This window comes from Podarcis vaucheri, assembly GCF_965113315.1.
Source record: "Podarcis vaucheri genome assembly, chromosome: 13".
Classification (NCBI taxonomy): Eukaryota; Metazoa; Chordata; class Lepidosauria; order Squamata; family Lacertidae; genus Podarcis; species Podarcis vaucheri.
Window position 1 is genome coordinate 17,499,228 of NC_138751.1, and position 27,216 is coordinate 17,526,443.

The following is a 27,216-nucleotide window of genomic DNA, read 5'->3' on the forward strand; positions in this document are numbered from 1 at the left end:
AGGGAGGAGCGGTTAAGGGGGGCGTTGAGGATGAGGAGGGGGTGAATACATGGGTGGAGACAGATGCCCGGAAATATTGTGGGTGGGCTGCGAATGTGGGGAGATTTACTGGCCCAGAATACAGCAAAACAGAGCTAAGACCTTAATTTCTGGGGTGGCGGGAGGAGGAAATGAGAAATGTAGCAGTGGAAATGACTGAGTCAATGGGGCTTGAAGCCAGCCGCCCTCAGAAAACAAAGCCAAGCGGCAGAGGAATGGCTAGGTCTGTGTAGCAGAGGCCAAGCAAAATACTGAATGAGGTGCACCTGGTTAAGAGCAAGGGGTTAAAAGGGCACCCGACCAATAGGGCAGGGGTCAGACGTTGAAGAATGGGAAGGCTGCAAGGAGCTGCCTGTGCTGATAGGGTGCGCTAAGCCCACCTGAAGATGCCCTCTATCATGGCTGACTGGGGTCTGCACGGCCTTCTCTCGCCACTCCTCCCTGACACCTCGTCTTGGCGCCCTCGGCCAGAGCCCACCATAGCCGTGCTGGGCTCCCTGGCCTTGCTGTTTGTTTGGTACTGCTACCGCGTGGGGAGCGGGCAAGCAGCCCCCGCCTCTCACCAGCAGGGCATGCCCACGGAGGAGCGATGCCCTCGCCGTGCCCTCGGGAGCGACGCTGCCAACCAGCGCCTGTATCGCAGCCTGCGAGACTACGCCAAGCGCTACTCTTGGTCGGGCATGAACCGGCTGCACAAAGGCATCCGAGACCAGGCCCATTACCAGCTGGGCGAGCGCCTGGCGATCCAGAAGCCCAGCGCCTTCTACCTCCCGGACTTGCCTTCTGCCCCCTACTTCCCCCGCGAGTCCCAGCGCCACGACGTGGAGATCCTCGAACTCAGCTTCCCGGCCATCTTGCGAGAGTTCGAGGGCATCGCGTGGGACTTTGCGCCTGGAGCACCAACCCCACGGGGGTGGACGGCCAATGCCAACCCTGGCTGCCATAGCTATTACCTCTACCGGCAAGGGGAGTGCGTGGCGCAGAACTGTCGCAGCTGCCCGTGGACGTACCGGGCACTCAGTGCGCTCCGCACCTTCGTCAATGCCAACCGCTTTGGAAACGCTTGCTTCAGCGTCTTGCAGCCTGGAACTGTGCTGCCCGGGACCTACGGGCCAACCAACACCCGGGTGCGATGCCATTTAGGTGAGCAAATGCTGGAAGAACAGCAAGGCGGGCAAGATATGGGGGCGTCAGTGTGTGGGGAAGCTTGCAAGGCCAGAGTCTTCCACCATGCATGCATTGTCCACTAGCTGGAAATTCTTGAGTCCCTAAACAGGTGGCAGAGGACTTCTGTTGTTTATAAGCATCAGAAATAAGTACCCCTCAGGGGTCATTTTTAGGGCTGCAATACATAGTTGAGTAATCGGTGCCCTAGATCAATCGGCCAACTAGAAAATCTGTTAAATTGTTTGGAATAATGCAAATACTTTCCAAAAAACATGCAGGTGGAAAGTGGCATCATAGAAGAGGCATTTCTTCCTGTGCGTGGGAATGCTTCTTCCAGTAAGATTTTGACTCTGCCATGAGACACCTCTAGAAATCAGAAGAATGCTTTCTTTCTCTTTAGAGGTATATGCTGAAATGTGTGATGATTTACGCATCAATTAATCAGCTAAAGCTCATACAGTTAATTAACAATATTCAGTGGCGTAGCGTGGGTTGTCAGCACCCGGGGCAAGGCAAGTAATTTGCGCCCCCTAACCCGTGGATTTGCGCCCCCTAACCCCCAGATGTTGTGCCCGGTGCGGCCGGCCCCCCCTGCACCCCCCACGCTACACCACTGACAATATTTCTTTAAACAGAGCAACAGCCCTAATCACTTTATGGCAAAGGAATCTCATAAGACCTTTTCAGAGGCTAGCAGTTAAGAGTTGGCCTTCAGTCTGGGAAAGTCTGGTAGCTTTGGATGAGTCACTGGCTGCTTCCACACTTTAATTTCCTCATATGAAAACAGAAATAATAATCTATCTTGCAGGGTAGTTGTTAGGTTCTTCAGACATTAACCATTGTAAAGCATGTAGTAGTAGTAGATTAGTTGGATATGTGGAAGTGGAATAACAGTAGACTTGAAGTTGCCTTCAACAAGAAAATGTAGTGGTATCACACAGCTGTTCAGACCTTGAGTGTCATTTATTTATTTATTTTAAAAAAGCAAGTTTCTAGCTCTCAGGTATATTTGAAAATATGCAATATTCTCAAAGAGCTCTAGTATGCATAAGGCAAATTTGTATGCCCTGCATTGACCCTGGTTCCTTCCTTCCTTCCTTCCATCCATAACGTTTTATTGGGTTTTGCAAGCAAGGCTCATAGGAATAATAAATGAGACAAATAAATAGACCAAGTCCTGTTCCACCCATTCTGATCTCCGGTAATGGCCTGGTTTGCCTGTCATAGTAAGCCTGAGTGTGGCACAAACATACTGGCTTCCGAACACGTCACAGAAGGAACAGGAACTTGCACCTGCTGTGCTTTTCCCTGAACTTTTTTTGGGTAAAACTAGAGCTCAGCCAAGGTTTGTGTTGTTCAAACCCGGGGTCATACTTCAGGTCTCTGCTCTTTAGCCACTACCTCTAACTGTAAGGCCTACCTTGGCTACAAATTGTGGTTAAAGGTGAGACACCTTGACCATGGATTTGGACAGCACACTAAGCTTACCTGCCATGCTACGATACCTGAAAAAGCCAGTGGGGGACAGGGAGCAAAATGGCTGCCATTTCCTCCTCCTCCTCTGTTTGCCCTAAGCTATGGTTTGGCCTTCTGTGACGTGTGAATGCAGCCTATGCGTCCCTCCTCCCCAGAAACCTTCTGTGACGCCTCACCCACATATTTCCGTCTTGCTCTGTCATTTGCAAGTAAAATCAGGCAGACAACGCCCCCAATTCCCTGCGAAGACTCAGATCAAGACTGTCAAAAAAATTATGTAAGTGCTTTGCTTTTTGTACCCATCCTCTCTCTCTTTTTTTTTCTCTCACCCACCCACCATGAAGTATTTTCTAGAAGGAGCTCTGCATACGAGCATTTTATCCACACCTTTCAGGATTGGGATGGGGTGAGAGAGAAGCAGCATTTCCTTGTGGGAAGGAAGAAAGCAGCGAGGTGTGCCTGCAAAGGCAACAGCAGGGCCTTCTTCGGATAAGAGTGTTGTCCCCTTCCCAACCCAAAGAAAGCCAGTAACCAGCAACTGTCCTGTTTTGGAAGGAACATCTGATGACATCTCCTGCTCCAGTAGAGCTGGTTGCTATTTAAACATATCTTAAATTTATTCAGTGCTTTGAGTTGCTAGTCGAAAAGTGAGCTCTAAATCTGCTGAATAAATACACAAACTTAGGAAGCTTCCTTGTTACAGCCACCTCTTTCTTCCATTTCTAGGACTGAAAGTACCTCCTGGTTGTGAGTTGGTGGTGGGGGGTGAGCCTCAGTGCTGGTCCGAAGGATACTGCCTCCTAGTAGACGACTCCTTCCTGCATACCACGGCTCACAACGGTAAGAGAAGGGCTTTACAGGCTAAGGCTACACATCTGATGCCCTCCAGATGTTTTGAACTACAACTCCTACCAGCTCCAGCCAGCATGGCCAATAATCAGGGATGCTGGGAGTTGTAGTCCAAAGTATATGGGGGCATTAAACTGAGTTTGCCCCCCCTTTTTTTTAAAGAAATCGTAGCAGGGGTTGGGCATGGGGAAATTATACACTCAGCCTCAGTTTCCCAGTCTGTGAAATGGGAGGGGAAACATTCATGTCACTGCAGATTTGGCAATCCGTTTGTCAGGGGGTGGCCTGCCTTACTGCCTGCTCCGCTCACCCGTATGACTTCTCTTAAAGAGGTAAAGGTAAAGGGACCCCTGACCATTAGGTCCAGTCGTGACTGACTCTGGGGTTGCGGCGCTCATCTTGCTTTATTGGCCGAGGGAGCCAGCGTACAGCTTCCAGGTCATGGGGCCAGCATGACTAAGCTGCTTCTGGTGACCCAGAGCAGCGCATGGAAACACTGTTTACCTTCCCGCCCTATTTATCTACTTGCACTTTGACGTGCTTTCGAACTGCTAGGTTGGCAGGAGCAGGGACTGAGCAACGGGAGCTCACCGCATCACAGGGATTCAAACCTCCGACCTTCTGATCGGCAAGTCCTAGGCTCTGTGGTTTAACCCACAGTGCCACCAGCATCCCCTAAAGAGATTTAACCTCTTTAAGAATAGTAGGGAGCTGACGTAATGCCATCCTGCTTGACACATTGCTGGCTGATCACCTGTGGTCGATCTTTACTCACCATGGGCAACCAACGGTGTGTGAATTTATGCAGCTGAGCTGCCTTGTCAGGATTCTGTGATGCCTTCACAAGATTAAGGATCTTTCACAATTTGAGGGTTACAGATAACTCTAACCATATTTGTTGCAGGTTCTCCCACTGATGGCCCACGGGTGATATTTATTGTTGATCTCTGGCATCCCAATGTGGCAGGACCTGAGCGACAGGCGCTAGACTATATCTTTGCCCCTGGTCGGTAGGTGCCTGCTCAGTATCAGGTATTGTAGCCAAGGGGGGGGGGAGAAAACCCCCATAATGCCACCCAATAGTGTTTGCTGCTCTTCACAATCATCAAAGCCTCCCACAATATTGCCTTGGAATGGAAACTCTTATTTTACCATTGTGCAGACTGAACTGGGGCGGGGATGCCCTCTCCACTTCCAACTTTGGAGTTCTGCATCTGATCTAAAATCTACGCAGGGATGTATCACAGATGGGGCTCCTGTTCTCTCTCTCTCTCAATGTGATGCTGTGACCTAAAATACTTGTTCTATAGACCTTTGTGACATGGTATACATTGGTTCCTCTTCTTGCCATTCTGTTGGTGGTATACACTGATCTGGATGGGTCCTTGTGGCTTGTTCTCATCTCCTGTGAGTCTGGGGTTATTCAAGTGCAAGTGCAGCTGTCTACAGTCCAGGACCAGAAGGCCGCTGAGTTCTACTGAAGTTCAACAATCCTGATTTTAGTAGCATGGCCTTTCCAGTTTTTTTTGGAAATGGGTGGGTTGGGGAAGAGAAGCAAGCTAAGGTGAGCACTGTTTCCACCTCTCTGTGATCATTTGTTAATTCCCACCCCGCATCTGTTACCGTGACATTTGTGTGGCAGGATTTAATCCAGAAAAGCCTTGCTAATTAACCTGCACCCCAATAAAATAATTAGAAGCCTCTGCCTCGTGTCTCAATTTTTCTCTACTCTGAGGGGGAAAAAACCAGAATCCTCTTTACTATTGGCTCAATGTGAGTTGTGAGGCGTGGCAGAGCCACAGGCCATGAAGGAAGCAAACTGTGGCCTGAAGTATTGCTGTCACCCCGACATTTAATAAATGCCTCAGACTGGGACGTCACTGCTCAGAAACTTTGACAAAATCCAGTCTGGGGAAAGTCTACTAATTGGATCAAGGACGTCAATAGCCTGAGGGAGCGATATGTCACTGCAGATCTGCATGCGAGTTATTAAAATAATGGGTATGACTGTATGCATGGGAGGGGCGAGGAGAGAATTACTGGCGCAGGCCTCCACCATGACCAGAATACTGACACACAGAAGAAGACAAGTCCTTCTGCCTGCTTTTTACATCCATATGTTTTGCCTGCATCCCTATCTTGCCGGCTGCCACTTGGAATCAGTCTTGACAGCTTAAAACCCATCCACCCGGTTTCTGTGGCTGTAACCCAAAACACACTTGAGGGCTGCAAGCCTAACCATATCTACTCAAAAGTAAGTCCCTTTGAACTCCATGGGGCTTGCTCCCACGTAAGTGGGGTTAGGATGCAGCCTTTACCCCACTGAGGGTAGGATTCGAACCAATGGCTTCAAGTTACAAGAAAGGAGATTCCGACTAAACATCAAGAACTTTCTGACAGTAAGAGCTGTTCAGCAGTGGAACAGACTCCCTCGGGAGGTTCACTGCGGTTTTTAAAGCAGAGGTTGGATGGCCCTCTGTCATGGATGCTTTAGTCGATTCCTGCATTGCCGGGGGTTAGACTAGATGACCCTCGGGGTCCCTTCCAACTCCACAATTCTATGATTCTATGGACACGGGTAGACTTCCAAGTAAACATGCATTGTAAGTGACTTGGGGCATGCTTATTAGATTTCAATATCAGCTTCTAAAACGGTTTTTTTAATAATAAGTGGCAGACATCTGCTACAGGATTAGAAAGAAAAATCGCATTGCATTCCCATTTTTAAAAAAAATTAAGAGACTTTGACTTGATCTGTTGAAGTCTGACATACCCAGTTTTCTTCCCTGTTCCTCCTGAACAAGCTTTTTCTGCACCTGCCAGAAAACATCTAACAAAGACATTTGCTTCCCAGTACATACAGTTCCAGGAGCAAGAGTTTCATTGCGTCCTCACCTGCCGCAGGAGGTGGGAAGAGAGAACAGCTTGCCACACACACACCTGCTCATGCTGCTTTCCTGGGTAGCAGTCCGCAAATTTTGGCTGGCTTTGATAGTCACAATGTGTATGTACCAGGAGCTCCTCCAACCAGTACTATCTGGTGTTGCTGTCCCTGACCTCGCATCCCTAAAGGCAGCATGAGTTCAGGAACAATCCCCTGCTCTCCCTCTCCAGGTCCAAGCGTGGGGCAGAGAGGTGAGGGGGTGGAGGTTTATCGCTGCAGGCGCCCTGTGCTTCGAAGGCCCTCCAAAGCCTTTGAAAGCAAAGCACCACTGTGGGGAAGACACTCTGTACTCTCACCAAACTCTTAAGGTCCTAAGAACAAAAACAAGAGAATTTAAGAAGTAAAAACAAACTCACTAGCTTTTATTTACACTCAAATAACCCAAAGCAAGTGCTTCCTGCCAGTCAGTGCAAGATCAAACCAAAGTCCATTGTCTGACCCAATGGGTCCGTCCAGCAATTTCCTTCCCCTCGCAATGAACCCACGAGTCCACAGTTCCACTTGGCCTGAAAGGATTTAAAAAGGTCCCGTCGCCTCCACTGCACTCAGTATTTGCGCTGGCGCAGGAAGAGACCTGGTGGCCGTTTTGGAGTGGGTACGTCATCTGAGTCAAGGTCAAAGAGGTCTCGGCCCGTCTTCATTATCTGTTCCTCTAAGACTTTGTGGCGCTTCATATCTGACAGCACCTTGTCCATGCGAGCCTCCCTCTTCTGGCTCTTAGCTGAGGACCCTGAAAAGAAAATAAACACCAGTGGATTCAGTGGGAAGTGTAAGTTGGGTCCAGGTTTTTTAAAAAGGAGAGGTAGGCTTCAAATGCAAGGTGCCAGGAAACCATTACTCTTCCGTAAAGGTAAAGGGACCCGACAGTTAAGTCCAGCCGCGAACGACTCTGGGGTTGTGGCGCTCATCTCGCTTTACAGGCTGAGGGAGCCAACGTTTGTCCACAGACAGTTTTTTTCCGGGTCATGTGGCCAGCATGACTAAGCCGCTTCTGGTGAAACCAGAGCCGTGCACAGAAACGCCGTTTACCTTCTCACCGAAGCGGTACCTATTTATCTACTTGCACTTTGACGTGCTTTCGAACTGCTAGGTGGGCAGGAGCAGGGACCGAGCAACGGGAGCTCACCCCATAATTGGGCCTCGAACCACCAACTTTCCGATCGGCAAGCGCTAGGCTCAGTGGTTTAGACCACAGCGCCCTTGTTCTTCCCTAACTAGATCCAAATCTACACTGTTTTCACAGCAGTAAGAGGGTCTGCATGTCCCTACATTTTGCATCGGTTTAAAGTTTTCCTATCTCTTCTTTGAGGAACTTTAAAGTATTTTGTAAACAGTTTTAAGGTTTTTTTCTCTCTAATTAAGTGGTGTATAAATTTTATCCAATAAATATACAAGCATGCTATGTAGGTCTTCCTGTCCATGCCTTTCTCCCTTTCCTAGGTTCCTGTCTAGACCAGGTGTGGAGAACCTTTGGCCCTCCAGATGATGCTGAACTACACTCCCATCATCCCTGGCCATTGGCCATGCTGGATGGGGCTGATGGGAGTTGTACTCCAGCAAAATCTGGAGGGCCACTGGTTCTCCCTAGACCAGGTCTAGACAACAGAAAACTGTCAGCCAATTTGCCTTAACTTTTGTAGGGGAGTCTCACATGTTAAACCCCTTGGACAGAGGTAAGGGACTTCAGCCAGGATTCTCAGAGCAGTATTCTGGAGTCCTGGCATTTAATTAGGGATGGAGAATCTGGATCCAGAGCATTGTGGCATTTCTTCCAGCATGCCTGAAGAGAGCATTATATTTGTGGATCAGATTGCCTGACAGCTAGGCCTTGTGAGCACCTTCAAAGCCTTCCCCAAGTGAGAGGCTGACTTCCTTTTCAGAGAGGGACCCTTTTGAAAGCGCATTCAGGCCAGCTGACAGGCAACCTTCGAAGGTCAGATGTCAGCAGGCCTGATCCAAACTTTCAAAGCACTACAAGAAGGAGAGGCGACCCTAACTTTTTTGAGGTGGGGGTGGATTGGTGGGCGGGCCAATGGTCCCCAGTTGAAGTGGGAGGAAGATTCCCTACCTCTTGGTTTGAGAGAGGGGTATCAGAATTGTGACAGAAGTAAGCCAGAACAGGGTGCATGAGAGCATGATCTAAATCTTGAGGTTGCAAATGAGGCTCTTCAAAAGAGAACAAGGACAATCAAGCACGACTCCAGGATTCTCTGAAAAGTGTGTGTGTTTAGGAAGAAATCCAGTCACCACAATACAGCCAGGGTGGGCGGGTGGCTTTCCTTTTCAACATACCAGGAGTTCTTCGACGATTGATCAAGGAGCTCTTGGGGGAAGCAGGCTCATCATCAAAGTCAAACTCCGTTGGCACGTGGGGCCTGCAGCAAAGAGAGAAAAATGGGAATCTGCCCAGCACCAGAGCCTGTAGCCCCTCCCTCCTTTCCTGTCACCAGCACCATCTCAGATTTTGGATCCTTCCCCAAACTCCCTTTTCAAGTCAAATATTACCCCTCTCCCCGCAAAAAGAAACACATGCGCTCTCACTTCTCTTCCTCCTCTTCTTCCTGGTTCTCCAGCTGCCCATCAGATTTATCCTCATCTTCGCTGTCAGGCTCTGGGGTGGGGTTGCGCCGGGGTAGGATCTCTGCCTGGATCTCTAGGGTCCCCTGGGCAGCAATGAGCTCATAGAGGCGCCGGATCTCCTCAGGGGGAGGCATCCAGCTGTCTGGGGACTCCAGTTCCTCATCGCTGCAGGGGACGCACCAGTCCTCCTCGGCCGATTCGTCTCCCTTCGCCGACTGCTCCCCATCTCTCTCCCCGGTTGCGCCATCTTGTTCCTCGGTGGTCGGAGGTAGCTCTGAGGCAGGCTCATCTTCCACTGCCAAGGACTGCATCCCCGAGGTGACTTCACCTTCCTCCACAGTGCTGGCCTCCTCCATGGCTGCTGGAGAGACAGAGGCCACAGAACTGAGAGAGGCAGGGCAAACAGCGAGACTTCAGGACCCTAACATAACTGGGCAAGGACCTGCCTGGTACAAGATGGCGGCCATCTTGGAAAACCCCTACAGCAAAATGTGAGCTAGCGTGGTTCAAGAAGCAGGAGTGTGGGTGGCTGGTTGTCCCTCGCCTGCAAGATTATCTTTCTCTTTTGGCATCAGAGACTCCTCTCCAAACTTTCACATCCTCCAATGAAAGTTTTCTTGGGAGCGCAGAGATGGGGCTCAAAAAGATGAATTGCCAGTGTTTCCAAACTAACACCTTAGATACACCTCTCATAGTTGCCTGTAGTTGAGGGAGTAGGGTTATCTGTCATGAAAAGCGTAGAGTAAAATTGTATGTCCTGGGAAGCCTTCTTAGGCCTCCTCTTTCTTGCTGCCTCTGCCAGCAAATTCAGAGACATCTTAGCTCTGTCTCTTAACACCTTTCAGATCAATAATCCCTTGATCTGCCCCAGCCTTCCCATAAATAATGAAGTGGAATTCGCCCCTGTTCAGAGGAAGCGCCCAGATAAAGATCTCTTTGAAGTTGCCAATTGTTATTCATTCTGCCATTCTGCTGCAAGAAAAACCAGGAAGCCTGTGGCTCATGCCAGGGTAAGAGCAAGGAGGCAGAGGCACAGAAGAGGAAGATGTCTCAGGATGCACGAACCAGACCTTATATCAGACTCCAGTCCACTGAGAGATGAATCAAGGTTCTGCTGGCCCATCCTTGCAACCTCCATATCGGAGAAGACCCTCCCACAGTTCCCAGTGTATTCCTGGTCAGGGGGGAGACATGATGCCATGAGGAAAAAAACCCTTCCCTCCAAGATCGTAACTCGGAGATGCTCCATCCAGAGAACCTGTAGAATCAGGGAACCCCAAAAGCCCTACAGGATCCACCCCACACCCCAGATCTGGACGCAGACACCCTGACTTTGTGGTCTTATAACTTCATTAAGAGCAGCATAAGCCAGTCCAGAGCTTTACTCAGTCCTGAGGATCCAAAAATGTAACTCCTCCTGAGGGAGCTATGTTGCAGTAATGGTAATGGGAGAATTGATTACAAAAAGCACTAGGGGTGGGGTTCTGAAGTCCTGAAGTCCCTGCTTTAGACTCCAGAGACAAGCTCCTTACAATCAACTCTGAATGCTATGAAACTGCAAATACATACATATACTAGATAGGACGACAGTAGCAAGATGAGTCAGATAGCGTCAAGCCATAGTCAGTGTTCTCAACAGGTAAATCCATTCAGGAAGGCCATTCCCCCAGGTTAACTTCCAGATGAGACATCCTTGATTTGACTACCTGCCCAATCTCCCAATCCCTAGAAGCGCTCTCATTTTACCCAATCGCCTTTCTGACCCTCATGCTCGTTCCTTCTCACTGGTCACATTTTCAGTTCCACTTGACTCACTTTAGATCAGGGATGGGCAGCCTAAGGCCCATGGGCCATAAGCGGCCCACGGGGGGTTGTTTAACCGGCCCACGAGCCACCCCGGAACGAAGCCGTCTGCTTGGCGAGTCCCCGCGCGCTGCGCTAAAGTGGCGCAGCACGGTGCAGGCACTCGCTTCCGTGGAACCGGAAATTGCGTCTGGGCAGACACAGACGCCAGAAATCACGTCTGCACATCCACAGACACTGGAAATCCATCTGCGCAGATGCTGGAAATTGCAGGCATGATCCAGCCCATGGAGGGATCTCCGCTGGAGTGAACCGGCCCAGGCGAGGTAAACCTTGCCGACCCCTGCTTTAGACTAACAGTCCCCTGAAGTAGTGTGACCCTATTTTGGGGAGCAGCTGGGTGGCAGTTTTATAAAGGGCCCCAAATATACATGTCTATTGTCCCCAAATTTAACATGTCCTTTTCTCCCAGCAACCTGGTAAGCAGCTCACTTGCTCTTCAGCGTCAAGTCTTCAGGCTTTTGATAACCCTGACTGGCATCATTAGACAGCTTCCTTGCTGTTCAGTACATTGGCTGTCAAGCCACAGACCTCGCTAGACAGCTCCACTGCCAAGCCCAGAAGACTGAGAATAGGCCAGCAGCCAAAGAACAGTTCTCTTGCCAGGAAACTCAGTTTTCCCTCTTCCTCGCTCTCACTGCACTTAGGCAATCAATATGATCCAGGAAGTTCTCCCACTGCAGTAAAGCTATATTCCGCAAACATTTAGTCCTTGGGCTCGTTCCTCACAGCTGCTCATAAGGACCTCCATTGTGGGTTTTTGTTTCTAGATGGCCCCGCAGACCCAAACATCACACTGGCCACAACAACAAAAAATACCTTTTATTAGGAGCCCAAGCAGGGGCAAAGATCAGCAGGAAGACCCTGCAGAAAGTCCCTTCCACTGGAGATCAAAATCGATATGCAGAGAAGTAATGTCTTCACAACTGCAGCTTCCTAAAGAGGATGGTCTCAGCCCAACCCTGCAGTGATTTAGAAGGCAAAATATTACTTTTCACAAAAGCCCCTTAAGAAACTCAAGACATATAAGCTCAGTGCCAAATGGCGCCTTAAACATGGGTTACGGTCGCCACAGCGGAATGTCTAAGCGCCATCCCCCAATGAAATTTGTTATTATTATTCTTCATTTCATTTCTATATCACTTTATATTATGCATGTAAAGCTTTGCCCAAGCCACAGGCTCTCCCTCTCTTTCTCAGCTCAGTCCTTCCCTCCTGCAAAGTGGGTGAGGATGATACTGAGTTACCTTACTGGGCTACGTAAGGATTGCTACTAGAATAGCTAGATGACTGTATGTGAAGTACTTGAAAGCGTAATGCAGGTATTTAAAGCAATATCCTTTAATGCAAGGATGGGGAATTTGCGACCTTCCAGATGTTGCTGGATTATGGCTCCCATCATCCCTCACTAATGGCTCTGCTGGCTGAGGCTGATGGGAAGCCAACATCATCTACTCTACAGGGCAACAGGTTTCCCATCTCTTGATTTAACGTAAGTAAACCACTCTCAGCTATCACACCAAAGCATAAACCAAATACAAGGACAATATTGTTGAAAATGCAGCAAGCAAATAAAGTTACACACACATCAGCTTGGACATTCCAAGGAAAGCAGATAGTTTCATGAGCAATGATCCCTGGCTTTAGTTTTCTTTCGGAGTAGAGATTGCTGGAGACCTGTGCCATTTTTTAAATATTTGGTTTATTCCCAAATATTCAGGTAGAGGATAGACGATGGAGGCAAACAATATAACCACTGCTGCCAGGCAAGGACCTTAAATCAGTTGTCCAGTGAGTGGAAGCTTCTACACTGTTCTCCCACTGTTTTCAGAAAGCTGTCATTTCATCACAGTTTCAAGCAGGAACCCCACCCCAACCCAGAACTAGAAGTTGCCAAACATGCCACTTTCCACAGCCTCTTAAATCTTCTTACAGAAAGTTAATGGTTGGGAGAAAAGCACTCCTAAGAGCTTCTACTGGTCATTCTGGACCCCCAACATACCTGATGGCAGCTATAATATTAAACTAACATTCCTTTCTTCTGTTGCTTTTATTTTTTTACTCCAGTCAAGAGCAATCAGGGCTTGGCATTCGGCCTATGCTAATTTATTTTTTTTTAAGAGAAGTGTCTTGACCATCCACTCTGGAGAAGAGCTGTGCAGCTAATTCCAAAGCTATATCCTTCTTTTAGTTAAGTATGACCATGATCCAAAGTTACGCATTTCTTACGGTCCATTGAGTTCAATGGCGGAGTTAAGCCCGAACAGCTACCAGTAAGTAAGTCACCCCACTGAGCACGGCATCTTGCTCTCTTGTATTAATAAGTAAAAGAAGACATTGCACGAGGATCTATACTTTTGCTACTGAAATCAATCAATCAATCAATCAATCCACGGCACTCCTAAAATGCTTAACTTCGGCTGGATCATGCTCAAAGTCAACTAAAAGAAGATCTGTTGTCTTAGGATCCTGCCCCCCATCCCTTTTAATTTTTTTTTAAAAAGTCACTCTGCACATGCTCAAAGACACTTCATCGGATCATTTCTTCCACGGCTCGGCACTAAACATGAACCACGATCGGGGATTAAGTCTTGCGGGGGCTTCACCACGGCGGGTGGCCAGGGAGGGAGGAGACTCGTTCACCCACCCGCCGCGGATCTTATCCGGACCTCGAAGCTCGCGCGCTTCCCTGCCATGTCGCTTTTCTTCGCCCCGGACCAACCAAGGATCAAAAGCTGAGCGGCGCACAACCGATCACCCCAAACCAGCCCGCAAAAGCCGAGTGCAAGAACAATCGATCGTTTGTGTTCCTGCTTCCTGGAAAGGGGGGTACTAAAAAGTACCGGTCCCTTTCTCAACTGCGCACGCGCCGCTTAAAAGGGAAGGGGGGGAGGGAAGCGGCCGCTTTTTCTCCGGCGGAACTTGTTCTAAGCGCAGGCGCAGTGACTAACGGCTGGGTCCTTCCCTCTCTCCGATTGGCCGCTTTCTCCTTCCTGAGGCGGGCTTAGCGCCAAATACAAACGAAGTCCGGGAGTTGCTCTGAGGCGATTTTGGGAGCGAGTGAAGGACCTTGCCTGGGAAGGCGGGAGAGGGGTAAGTGCCCCCCCCCGGCTGCGCCTCAGTTGCCGGTTGTGGCGAGCGGGCGGAGCGGGGTCACCGCTGTGTCCGCGGCCTGCTTTGGGGCTTCCCGTTGTGGTCACGCGGCTGGTCACCGCGAGAGCCTTTGTGCATAGAATCTGAAGGGTTGGAAGGGACCCCGGCGGTCATCTAGTCCAACCCCCTGCAGTTCAGGGATCTCAGCTAAAGCATCCATGGCAGATGGCTTAAAAATCTCCACGGGAAGGAGAATCCACCAGCTCCCGAGGGAGACCTTTCAACCGTCGAAGAGCTCTTACTGTCGGAAAGTTCTTCCTGGGGTTTAGTCGGAACCTCCTTTCTTGTAACTTGAAGCCACTGGTTCGAGGCCTGCCCTCCAGAGCAGGAGAGAAGGAGCTTGTTCCCTCTTCCATGGGACAGCCCTTGAGATATTTGAAGATGGCTATCCTATCTCCTCTCAGTCTCCTCTTTTCCAGGCTAAACATACTCAGCATACTTCTACCACAGAAATTTGACAGAGTGGCCAGGATCCCTGATAATGTTTTACTGATTGCATTGCCTGGGCAGTCTGTCCATTCTTTTGAGGTGGGAAATGCTTTAGTTCTGCAAAAATACGCCCTCAAGACAGGATTTGTAGGATTTGTAAGTGAAAGGACTTACAAGGAAATGGAGGGAATATTTAGAGACATTAGGGGAGCCAAGATGGTTTTTTGGGATTGTTTTGTGTGCCAAAACAATGTGTGATTTTCTCAGGGAATAGTTCTTAAAATTTGAAGGACAAACTATTGGTTTTCTGTGGAATGCATGTGCATCCTAAAATTTTATAACTAGAACCACCCCAAAGGGGACCTTCAATAATGATCTCAGTTCACAGATGAGCTGGTGTGGAGTTTGGTGCTTCTTCTGGTACTTGTATCTCACCCTGCACTTTTTCTCTTCTTAGATATCAATGAAATCTTGTCAGCGATTAAGCCGTTATGAAGCCCAGCGAACCCCAAGCAATGCACCAGCTCGAGTTCGGGTTTGTGTGCGATTGCGGCCAAGTGTGGGAACAGGAGAGGGAAAGGAAGCCCCTTGTGTACGTGGCGTGGACTCCTGCTCCCTGGAGATCCTGAACGTGAGAAATAATATGGAAACAATGAAATACAAGTGAGTTGGGCAGAGAACGTTGGAAGAACCAGGCTTCGTGTAGGTTGTGGCCCTATGGTACCCCTGTTTATGGTTTTTAACAGGGGCATTAGATGGAACTGAACAGAGTCTGGAGGAATAGCAGCCCTTCTCTTCTAGTATGAGAAGCAACAGAGGCCTTCCTCTAGGCCCCTTGCTCTCATTTGTCTGTCTCCTTGCAACTGACAGGATAGGTATGGGAAACCACTGGCTTAAAACCACTGACTTAAAGTGACTGTTTCAGCCTTTTTTGCCACTGCTGTTTTTTTATTGTCTAGGCATGATGGGTTGCTACTGGATTGTTAACGGGCTCTGCATATGAACAAAGGAGGGAGAGATGGTGCCTGTATTCGTGCTGGGAAAAGTATTGGTTCAGTTGAGACCCCATCCCACCCTGATGTTATAAGAATTTTTAGATATATAATAAATGTTCGTAAATGTACCAAGCAAACACATACATAAATAAATGTATAAGCCACATGTCTGAAGCAGCACAGGAAGACAGTCCTGAAACCATTTTAACTCCCAAACTGACCAAATGTTTCTCTGCAAGGATGGAGGAAATGAAAAAAACCTTACCATTGTCTCAGGAATCAAGTAATTTCCATCATTTCAAAGGAATGGCCAGACTACCAGAAAAGGCAATCAGATAAGACATTATCAGATAACCTGGCAGACAGGAAAAACAACATTCAAATTTCTGTTGTAGACCACCTTTTCTGTGATGTAGGTATGAAGTATCTGGTGGGGGGAGGGTCTGGAGCTCAAGGGCAAGGAATTTCAAAATAGATATATAAGGCCTTGTGCGCCATTGTTTGAGGTCCTCTTCTCTCCTGCGTGTGGGGGAGCACCCTGTTGCAACAGTTAGTAAGATCAGGCTTACTAGCTGCTTTGCTTCTCAATATTCTCTGGTTGGTCTCTGTTATTTTCTCTTACTGATAGAAAAAGGTCAGTCCCTACCTTTCGTTCACATTTCCCTCGCGATATATTGCTTGGTTGAAACAATTGATGTCATTTCAAAACTGGCTTTGGACTGATCAGCCCTAAATAGCACTCTGGTTTCCAACAGGCATCTGGTTGGCCACTGAGAACAGTGCCCTGATCCAGCAGGGCCGTTCTTATGTTGATAATAGTCTGTACAACATGAAGAATGGGGGTATGCTAGGGGAAAAAAGCTCCTAAGGGACATCTGCCATTCCTTCTGCAAAGCCTCCTGTTACTTATCCCTGCTGTAGAAATTGCTGAACTTTTGGAGAAGCCAGCAGGCCTCAATCCCACTTCTCTATTCCCACCAGATTTGACGCTTATTACAGTGCAATGGCCACGCAGTATGATGTCTACATGGGGTCAGTTCAGCCTATCTTGCACCATCTGCTGGAAGGGCAGAATGCCAGCATCTTGGCCTATGGGCCTACCGGAGCAGGTAACTATAAAACAGTGCACAAAGGGATGAACCCAACCTAGAGTTGGTGGGGGTCGGCAGGTGGGCTAGGGCTTGGAATTGGGCTGAGGGAGGACACGATGCTTTTTCCTCTCTCCACATCTCTTTTGTTCCCCCTCCCTAAAATGGCAGGGAAGACGTACACCATGTTGGGGAGTCCGGAGCAGCCGGGGGTGATTCCAAGAGCAGTTCAGAATCTCTTGCAGATGACAAGGGATGCTTCGGGGGATCAGCGGAAGTACTCGGTCTCTATGTCATACCTGGAAATCTACCAAGAGAAGGTAACGGGTGCTGGACAAAATCCGTAAGGGGGGAAAACTGAGCCTAGTATATAAGAATGGTGGGATCTTTGGGGAAGAAAGCAGCTTAGAACAAGATGGGGCTGAGGAGCCAGGGGTATTGGGGAGAGCATGACCTAATTAGACTACAACAAGTGATACTGGCAACAGATTTGCACACACTCTGGCCTCCTTTTTTGTTGTATTGAAGACTGGCAGTGTTTTGAGCCCTGGGAAGTTTGTTAATGTGACCAGAACTCCATCCTGTTCCCAGTTGGTATTTAGGAGATCAGTGTGTCATCTGCTGCTAGTCTGATCTGGAGAGGGTCCCGCCTCAGTGCCTGCTGATGCTGTCACAGGTGTGCTCTGGCCCTGCTTGAAGATCGGTGCTTGAAGAACTGAGGCGTTGCTGATGGGAATGGGGAAAGAGACTGGGCAGCTGCTTCAAAAGCAAGCTGAAATGGCTGCAAAGGGGGAGAGAAGAAAGGAAAAAGCAGTAGAAGGGCAGGGAAGACAAATGGAGTAAGGCAGGATATTGCCAGACTGTTGCTTCCATCTTCCCTGACCATTGGGCATGCTGAGGGAAGTTGGAGTCCTTCAATCTCTGGAGGGCCTTAAGTTATTTATCCTTGAGGGAAGCAGACAGACTGGAGCCTGGGTAGGAGGAGAATGATTGAATGTAAGTGGAGAAAAGACAGGGAGGAGAGGGAAATTTGGAGGAGTGAACAGAGCGTGGCATGGAAGTTAGATGGAGACTAAAGGTGATGAGCCAGAAGTGCCCAGGAGAAAGGAGGTCTCTTACAGAGGAGGGCAAGAGGTGAACTAGAGAACTTATTCAGTGTTTGCAGAAGGCTGGATTTGCATTCTGCTTGATCAAACCACACAATCTGTTCAAGTAAACTTACGTTGTTCTCCATGTGCTTCTGAGAAGCCAGGGGATTTAAGTGAGGTGGAGTTTGAGGTGCCACCTGGACCAACACTAGTCTGCTTGTTCCCCAGGTCTTGGACCTTCTAGAGCCTTCCCTCCGTGACTTGCCAATCCGGGAAGATCAAAACCACCACATTCTGGTGCCTGGTCTGACGGAGAGAGAGATAACCAGCTTCTCAGACTTTGAGAAACATTTCTTGCCTGCCAGCAGCAACCGTACAGTGGCATCCACACAGCTGAATAATCGCTCGAGCCGCAGTCACGCTGTCCTGCTGGTGTACGTGAGCCAGACCCGGGGCTGGCCGCCATATGCCCAGCGGGCTGCCAAGCTTTGCCTTATCGACTTAGCCGGCTCGGAAGACAACCGGCGGACAGGCAACAGAGGGGTGCGCCTGAAGGAGAGCGGGGCCATCAACACGTCACTCTTTGTGCTTAGCAAGGTGGTGGATGCCCTCAACAAGGGGCTGCCTCGCGTACCCTACAGAGACAGCAAACTCACTCGCCTGCTGCAGGTAGTTGGGGTGCCTGGGTTCATTGGTGGGGCTGTGGATTTGGGAAGAGCTGCATTTTATTTCACTGAGCATATTTCTCTTTCCTTAAAGGATTCTTTGGGTGGTAGTGCTCACAGCCTGATCATTGCAAATATCGCCCCTGAGAGGAAGTACTACTTTGAAACGCTCACAAGCCTTAACTTTGCTGCCAAATCCAAGCAAGTGGTGAACAAACCCTTCACGCAAGAAACTCTCCTGGATGTTGGTGAGGAAGGGAGCCGGCCTGAAATTCAGCAGAAGTGGGGCAAAACAAGGTTTTTTGGGTAGAAAGGAAGGGCAGGATTCTCGGGCTGCCCCGGAGCAGAGTGGGGTGTAGTATACAGATTCACTGCCCCAGATTTCTGTATCATGGTTCAGATACATATACAGTAGAGCCATTCATGGTCTGTCCTTTTCATCAGTGACCAGCTGAGTCCTGTCAGAACCAGTCTGTGTCTTGCAGTCGTCTGGGGAGGAGGGTCTGCTTTGGATTCTGTGCCTACTGAGATTATGTGAGTGGTGTCAAGGGTTTGGGCCTCTTCAGTGGTGGCACCCAGATTTTGGAATACCTTCCCCAGGTCCATGTTTTAGGTATCAAGTAAAAACATTTTTGCCCTTGCTGTCTTTATCTTAAGCTGCTTTTATAGGGTGGATACGTTTACACTTACGTTGTGTTTTTAGTTCTGTTTTGTGATTGTGGCTCCCCCCCCCCTCCAGGGTATTTTTTGAAAAACATTTTAATATCAATTAAGTTCTTCTGATATGTAGCTTGTAAGCTGATGGTTTGTAAGGTGACTTGAAATGCTTTTGATAAGGCCAGTATATTTTTCACAATTTATTCTTTGTTGCTATCCCACCACCGGGGATACAAATCATTCCAAGGCACTTTACCGGTAACTTTGTAATAAAATTACAACGAAGACTATCCAAACAAAACAGGATCCTTTCTGCAGCCCGGTTGGCGGTAGGTGGCCCAGTGGTAGTGAAGGTGGACAGTCCAGGTGGAGCAGCCTCCAAGGTCCAATAAACACATCAAATAAATTAAAAACATCCTCCCCACACAGAAGCCTCGAAAAGACCATGCCCGTCTTCCAGTGATGCAGGCCCTGAAGCAAAGAGACCTTGTCCAGAGGAGGAACCGCCCAGCTTGGCTGAAGAGAAGCCATTCAGGTGAGGCATCAAACATTTTATAGGCTTTGGTGAAGGGGCAAGCAGTGCTTCTGTGGTGCAGTCATATTCTCTCCCGCCACTTCATGAGGATGGCCACTCCACCCTTAAAGCGGTGAGCAGCGCTCTCTGGCTTGTTAGAGAAGGTAGGCCCTACTTCCTGGTCTCTTTCCCCCACCAGTTCCTTGCTGCCAATGGAGAGTTTTGAGCCGGCCTTGGCTGAAAAGCTGCTGCGCTTGGAGGCCTTGGAAACACAGCAGGCTGGGGCAGAGGGCTGTGCGTTGCCCCTCCTCAGCACCACCCCACGCAGCGAGCGGCTGGAATTCCGGAGGCTGCTGGAGGAGACTCGGCGGGAGCTGCAGGTGAAGAATAATAATAATAATAATTTATTTATACCGCACCCACCTGGCTGAGTTTCCCCAGCCATTCTGGGCGGCTCCCAATCAAGTGTTAAAAACAGTACAGCATTAAATATTAAAAACTCCCCTGAACTTCCCATGCCTTCAGATGCCTTCAGATAGGATAGCTGCTTATTTCCTTCACATCTGAAGGGAGGGTGTTCCACAGGGAAGGCGCCACTACCGAGAAGGCCCTCTGCCTGGTTCCCTGTAACTTGGCTTCTCGCAATGAGGGAACCGCCAGAAGGCCCTCGGCGCTGGATCTCAGTGTCCGGGCTGAACGATGAAGGGTTTGCTCTTCCTCTATTTCCCATCATGATCCTTCAAAGACTGCAATGGGCTACCTCTAGTAAACAAACGCAATGCCTTGTTTATTGTGAGGTCTGCGGTGTTTCATTTGTTGATCAAGTTTTTAAATTTCTATGTGTGGTTACTATGTTTCTTCCCTTAAAGCAACACACTTTTTTTTTTAAGGCTTCTGAAGTGAGTGGCAGGCAGTAAATAGAGCAGTTAATGGGTGGATCCAAGGACTGAAAAATATGGAAGGGGCAGGGAAAATGCACTAAAGGGAAAGTGAGGGAACAGCAGCTCTTTTTTTAGGACTCCAGGGATTCCTTTTGCCTGGTGTCCAAACAACTCGCTTATCAATCACAGCTCCAACTTCATTCATTGGCTACAAACAATGACGGGCGAGAGCAGCTAAGCTGCTTCAAGTCGCAGTTACCTGCACATTTTGCTTCTTAGCTTTTTTTCTAGGAGGGCTATTGTTGTTGTTGCTGCTGTTGTTGTTTTAAACTCAGGAGGCTGTGCCTGGGGTGCCAGTGAAGCCTTTGCCAGGGCAACTCTGGTTAAGCCAATGGCTCCAATGTAAAGGCCAGCTTTGAAGGAAGAAAGAGATGTAGCACTAAGTAAGTCCTGTAGGAGGGGATTCTGATATAAATTGAACTGCGTCCATCTTGCACTGAGAACCTGCTTCATTATGGCCCTGGCAGTTTATACGGTTGGCACCGCAATACGATCCTTGTTGGGCTGGGAACCTGATGGCCACCCCACGCATTCCTGGAAGCCACTGAACGCACACCCCGTTCTTTCCATCTGAACCAGTGTTTATTCTGTTCTTCATCTCCCTACAGAGGCTTAAGAAGAAGCAGCTGGAAATGGAAACCAAGGTTCTGCAGGACAAAGAGCATGGACGTGGTTCAAGGGTGCCTGCCAAATGCCAAGGAACAGCAGTGGTATTGCCCTTCCAGCAAGGTAAAAGGGCGCTGGGTCTGGAAAGCAGGACTCCCTTTTCATGCTCCTCCCTCCTATGACATCACAGCTCTCCTTCCTTACCTCTCCAGTGCAGCACCTGGAGAACTCTGAGAACGAAGATAGCATCATCATTGTAAAGCAAAAGAAGGGAGGTCGAAAGAAGAAGGTGCGTAAGGGGGTGGGGCTTTGTTGAACTTGGGGCTTGTGATGGTGGGAAACAGAGTTATTTAACAGGTGTATATACCACTTAGGTTTCTGAGGCAGTTTACAAACATGGTTTAATAAATGGATTCCGCCAGGGCAGGCTTCCCCCCATAGATCTTCTGCCTGAGAACAAAGAACAGATTCCCTTACCTATTGCCTGTTGTTGGTTCATGTTCAGACTGCCTCAGTCTTAGCAGTGGGCAAAGATCAAGCCTTACCCAGAAGGATACACATCCGCCCTCACCCACACACCTTGTTTCTGGATCAAATCTGGGAGTGGAACAGGTAGAAGTAGCCAGATCAGAAAAATCAGGGCTGTTCCTGCTGACCACATGCTTTTCCTCCTCTTCCCTGTTTCAAGCAAATTTAAATTCTTATGGGTAAGGTTGGTGGGAAGCAGCCTGAAATGATTTATTCCAGGAGCAGAAAGAAAGTAGCTTTGCAAGTGTCTTGAGGGAGCCAGATCAAAGTTCTGGACTCACTGCCTCAGACCAGCAGTCTCTCTCTCAGCTGTTAGGCCCAGAGCTCGCCCTGTCCAGCTGCCTCACTGGAGACTGAACTTGGAGCATGGGCTGAATTGGTGCTTTTCAAACTTTGCATGTTGCCAAGCATGCAGCAGAACACACATTGCAGAGGATCCTGGAGGATGGTCTAGACCAGGGGCCGGCAAGATTTTTGGGGGGTGGGCCGGTTCACTGTACCACAAACTTGGTAGGCCTCAGTGCATGTGTGTGAGCACTCACACAGATCCACAGAACTGGCCATGGGCTGGTTCCGGGAGGCCCATGGGCTAGAACCAGCCCATGGGCCTTAGGTTGCCTATCCCTGGTCTAGACCATCAGCCTGAGAGAAGTGATTTTTGTAAGCCTCTCTGAGAGTGCGGTCAGCTAAAGGGCAGGGTTATAAATACTATAAACAAGGGGGCTCCGGCAGTTTCCAGTGGACCTGCTTCAGGGACATGGCTCTCAGCAGATTCCAAAAACCCAGACCTGTGAAACAAGAGAAGGTAAACTCAGCAGTGGCAGTTGTCCGTCTTATCTTCTGGAGAACTTTATTCTGCATGCCTGATATCTCATTGAAGAACCCCTGAGAAGTAAAAGGCGAAAGATTTATACGATCTGAGGAGAAGCTAGGGTATGTTTGTGATTGGTGGATTCAGTGAAAGAATATGAGATGAGGGCCAGTCAGGAAACAGACAGGTGTGACACCACACCACTTCTTTTTATGATGCATGCTGTATCCAGGATTCGGCCCCTGGCTCTGAAAACAAGGTTCCCTCTGAGTGGGAGATGGTGCTTCAGCCTGAACTGATGGCCCGCACCAAAGAGAACATCCTGGCAATCCTGAACACAGGCTCTGTGAAGGATCTCATGGCCCTGCACCAGATTGGCAAGAAGAAGGCGAATCGCATTGTGGCCTGGAGAGGAGAGCACGGGTCCTTTGAAAAGGTAAGTGGGCTCTGAGGGCAGAGCTGCTCTTCCATTGTTTGAGGTGTGTGCAGGTACAGCTACTGTGCAGAGGAAATTAATCTTCAGGTAGGAGGTAGGCCATGCAAGGCTTTAACACGTTCAGACCTGGCTCAAGTTCAGAGCGCTGAAGTCTAGTGGGCAGAGCATTAAGTCTTGGAGGACTTCTGCTTTAGCCTTTAGCTCAGCAGGGAGCCTTGGAGTTTGGAATACTGTCTCATTATCAAATCTGGGAGGGGAAGGAAGCAGCACCCTATTCTTGTAAGAAATGGGTTGGAATCAAGGTCCATCTAGTCTAATGTTTTTGTAGCAAGCCAGAAGCTTCTAGGAAGCCCACCAGCACGGCACAAAAGCAATATTTCCTCCCCAGCAGTTAGAATTGGGAGGCTGATAATAATAATAATAATAATTTTATTATTTGTACCCCGCCCATCTGGCTGGGTTTCCCCAGCCACTCTGGGCGGTTCACAATAGTATATTAAAAACATAAAACATCAAACATTAAAAACTTCCCTAAACAGGGCTGCCTTCATATGTTCTCTAAAAGTCAGGTACAGTGGTGCCTCGCAAGACGAAAAGAATTCATTCTTGCGATGTTTTTCGTCTTGCGAAGCATGGTCCGTCGCAACTGCGCCTCTTCAAGCGGCTTTTAAAAAAAAGAGTGCAAGACGTTTTCGTCTTGCGAAGCAAGCCCATAGGGAAATTCGTCTAGCGAAGCAACGCAAAACCGAAAAACCCTTTCGTCTAGCGAGTTTTTCGTCTTGCGGGGCACCACTGTAGTTGTTTATTTCCTTGACATCTGATGGGAGGGCGTTCCACAGGGTGGGCGCCACTACCGAGAAGGCCCTCCGCAGAATGCTGCAGTGTGATTACTGACAGGAGTGAGGCCTTGTCAGTGGGTAAAACCTGTGCTTGGAGATCTGTACCGGTTGCCGATTTCCTACCGGGCCAAGTTCAAGGTGCTACTATTAGTATATAAAGGCACTTAACAACTTGGGACCAGTTTACCTACAAGATCCTCTTGCCCCACATATTTCAATTGGTAGTGCTAAGCTGCCACAGAATACCTGTTCTGCATTTGTAAGAACCCGATTGTTTAATGTGGCAGCACCTGCACTTTGGAACTCCCTGCCTTCTGAGATCAAGAAGTGCCTTCACTGCATTCTTTGGCGCTTGCTAAAAACATTCTTGTTTAGGCAAGCCGACCCAGATGCTTAGGAAGTTCAGGTAATGTTGATCTGTTTTAGTATTTTAACCTTTGTATGCTTTACAGCACGGGTGTCAAACACAAGGCCCGCGGGCCGAATCCGGCCCGCCAGACCTCGTCATGTGGCCCGTGTAGCTGCCGCTGGCCGCCAGCCTTCACCTTTTATTCTCGGTTTTGTTTGTTTTTTGACACAAGGAAGTTTACATGGTGCGGCTCCCTACTCGCCTCCCCCCGTCGCTCTTAAGGACGTGGTTGCTGCTTCAAATGTCCCCGCGTCTCTCAACTTGCGCCTTCGTCGTCGGGGGCTGAAGCGAGGCGGGCAGCTGGCTTCTTTCTCCCGCTCACTGCTCAAAAAGAGCAAGCGGAAGGTCAGGTCTCTCCTTGCCACGGAGGGGGAGTCTTTCTCCTCGGAGAAACTTTTTTATTCCAGCCTTGGATCTTCTCCGGGGTGCAAATTCGCCCTGCGGGAGGCGTCCTCTTCTCCTCCGCGCTGTATATCACCAGCCCGGGGCTTCCCTTCCTCTTCATTTCACCCCCCTCTCCATCTTTGCACAGCCAGCCTTTCCAGGACGCCCGTGATCAAGTTGTTCTTTGGGAATATGGGGTGGCTGGGGGGGGGTGAGTGGGAGAGAGAGAGAGGCACGCGCACACACTCCAAACACCCTTAAAATAAATGTAGAGTGGAGGCGGCAATGATGATGGCCGTGATGGGAGGGGGCTGTGTTCCCTGGCACCCCCTCCGCTCCCCGCCCCCCACCGCCACCTTCCTCCTCCTCCTCCTCTTGCAATTTCGCGGCAAGCCAAGCGAGGAAGGCGATCTGGCGCCCGGCTCTCTATCTCAGCTCCACAAGTTGGACTCCGCGCCCACGCAGCGGCGCTGGGCGGTTCTCCCCACCTTCCGGCACATGTCAGTCCTGCTGGCACATTCCTGGGAGGAGATCGGACACGGCTCCTTGCAGCCCTTCCATCACTCGGTCACACAATCGGGTGGCTCGCTCTCCGCCCTGCCAGCAGCTCCACCTTGATCTCTCCCTCCCGCCTCGGGGAAGGAAAGGAAGAAGCCGGAGATCCAGTTGCAGGCAGCGCGCTCGCGCTCTTTCGCCTTTTGTGCTATGCAATGGCACCCCGAGATGGGGGGGGGCAGGGGAATTAGCCAAGGAAAATGAGAGTGCACAAGGCATGTTGATGCTTTCCTGTCAGAGCTCTCTCTCTCTCTCCCTCTCCCCCCCCCCCACATTTTATTTACAGCCCCATGCTGTGTATGTTTACTCAGAAGCCAGCCTCACTTTCTTCCACAGGAGTTTCAAGTAAATGCACATAGGATTGCAGCAACTGTCTCATTAGGGCTCATTCTTTGTAACAACTTTGTTTCCTAGTTCTGCTGGATCTCTCAGCGGCCTTTGATACAATCGACCATAACATCCTTCTGGACTGACTACATTATTACAAAAAACAGTAATAATTGAATGCAGTGACAATAATTTATGATAATAAAGAGTGGACACATAGTCCTACAGATACAACCGACCCTTTGAGGGTGACCAAACTGCAGATGCGGCCCCCGATGAATTTGAGTTTGACACCCCTGCTTTACAGTAGGGTTGTGAATATTTCTCCATTTTCTTGTTTTATCTTTTTGTAAACCACTTTGAGGTTGCAATTTTTAAAAAATCAAGTGGTGTATAAATTTTATGAAATATATAATAAATATTACCTTTGAATGTGGAGGCTTCATTTGGATACTGTGGCCAATTGTTGACAGAGACTGGAAATGCCAGATGCTGAGGTAAAGCAAAATGCTCTACTACTGTAGTACATATTGCTATTCCCTCAGAATATTTTCTTTGCTGTAGACCTGAGATCTATGGATGAGGGGTGGTATACAAATTTAATAATTAAGTATCTCCATGACTTTGCAACTTTGTGTAACCTACACATTTCTCCTTCCTCCTTTTCTCAGGTAGAGGACCTCGGGAAAGTTGAAGGCATCTCCGCCAAACAAGTAGCTTCTTTTCTGAAGGTGTGCATTTAATTCAGTTCCATCACTGTGGCTATAAGCTTATCTGGAGCAGAGTCCATCACATTTGATGAATGGAATGTTATTCTCGGATGGCAGATGAATAGGTAGAGAGGGGAAAGTGTAAACAGAAGTGTAAGTTTGTCATGAAATGCAAGGGGCACAGCAGCCTAGTAGCTTAATGTACAGCGACAGAAGTTGCTATCCAGAACTTTTTCTACCTGTTCCTTGGGAAACAAGTAAAAAAAGCCTGCCTCTTTTGAGCTTGGCAAACTGGCAGGTGTGGGATCAGTCTGTCTCCCTTCTTCATTTCCCTCCTTCTCTCAGAGCCAGCATAGAAATCAAGTAGGCTGGTGGGGGGTGATTTGCTTCACCCCCCTCATATCACTCCATCCTTCATATCAACCAACCTACATTATTATACTCGCCACAAAAGAAAGCTCATTCCTCTGCAGCCAACATAGAATGCAGATTAGTGGGTCCCTACCTTCTCCACCAGCCAGCTTGCTAGCCTGAATGAAATTTCTTATTGCCTGTGGCACCTTTTTGCCTACCCCACGCCTTCCAGATGTCCAAAATAGGCACCAGGCTGGTGAAAGCTGGCCTGTGGTGTCCAAGTGAGTTTTTAAAACGTAAGGCCGAGATACAGGTTGTGATAATTCTTTGTTAAAGCTTAAATGTATGCATTGTAATCTGGTATGCACTGGATTTAAAAGGTGCTAATGTTACAAATAACGTAGGAATTAAAATTCTTGCTCTTCTCTCTCCCCTACCCACTTTCCTAGGTAAATATCCTGACCAACATTGGAAATCTTCAGTAACTGGATTGGTTCTGGAAAGCATCTACATTGATTTTTATTAAAAATGACTTGGGTTTTTATTCTATTTTAGATTTGGTGCATTTAAATATATTAAGCATATAAAAGTAGTACAGAAAACTTGTACATCTCAAATGGTTATTTTATATTGCCGCCACCAACTTCCTACTTTTGGTTACAAAAAGAAAGAAAGGAGAGCCCTGCTGGATTGTAACAAAAGCCCATCAAGTGTAGTATCCTCTTCTTGCAGTGGGCATTGAAGGCCCTGTGAGATACCTGCAACAGCAATTGTCTGCACCTTGATTCCCAGCGAATAATAGTCAGAGG

At 48.7% G+C, this 27,216-nt stretch overlaps 3 protein-coding genes across 5 annotated transcripts; 2 read left to right on the forward strand and 1 right to left on the reverse strand.

Moving 5' to 3' along the window:
• Positions 1–5,234, forward strand: ASPHD1 (aspartate beta-hydroxylase domain containing 1). The gene is made up of 3 exons (XM_082195598.1): positions 1–1,182; positions 3,409–3,522; positions 4,436–5,234. The coding sequence occupies exons 1-3, from the start codon at positions 426–428 to the stop codon at positions 4,543–4,545; spliced, it is 981 nt and encodes a 326-aa protein (XP_082051724.1). The 5' UTR covers positions 1–425; the 3' UTR covers positions 4,546–5,234.
• A 1,582-nt stretch (positions 5,235–6,816) lies between these two features.
• On the reverse strand, positions 6,817–13,705 carry PAGR1 (PAXIP1 associated glutamate rich protein 1). 3 transcript variants are annotated; one of them, XM_082195609.1, is made up of 5 exons: positions 13,566–13,705; positions 11,738–11,880; positions 9,017–9,413; positions 8,768–8,850; positions 6,817–7,205 (listed from the first exon to the last, which is right to left on the reverse strand). In XM_082195609.1, the coding sequence occupies exons 3-5, from the start codon at positions 9,409–9,411 to the stop codon at positions 7,021–7,023; spliced, it is 663 nt and encodes a 220-aa protein (XP_082051735.1). In that variant the 5' UTR covers positions 9,412–9,413; positions 11,738–11,880; positions 13,566–13,705; the 3' UTR covers positions 6,817–7,020. The 3 variants fall into 3 exon arrangements, with proteins under 3 accessions (XP_082051735.1, XP_082051733.1, XP_082051734.1); XM_082195607.1 differs by having other exon boundaries at positions 9,017–9,416; XM_082195608.1 differs by having other exon boundaries at positions 9,017–9,416; positions 13,491–13,691.
• A 110-nt stretch (positions 13,706–13,815) lies between these two features.
• On the forward strand, positions 13,816–27,009 carry KIF22 (kinesin family member 22). The gene is made up of 13 exons (XM_082195574.1): positions 13,816–14,011; positions 14,958–15,163; positions 16,477–16,604; positions 16,755–16,903; positions 17,900–18,340; positions 18,431–18,584; positions 19,423–19,528; positions 19,707–19,887; positions 21,057–21,177; positions 21,267–21,343; positions 22,626–22,829; positions 26,015–26,074; positions 26,857–27,009. The coding sequence occupies exons 2-13, from the start codon at positions 14,964–14,966 to the stop codon at positions 26,890–26,892; spliced, it is 1,857 nt and encodes a 618-aa protein (XP_082051700.1). The 5' UTR covers positions 13,816–14,011; positions 14,958–14,963; the 3' UTR covers positions 26,893–27,009.
• Positions 27,010–27,216: the final 207 nt, after the last annotated feature.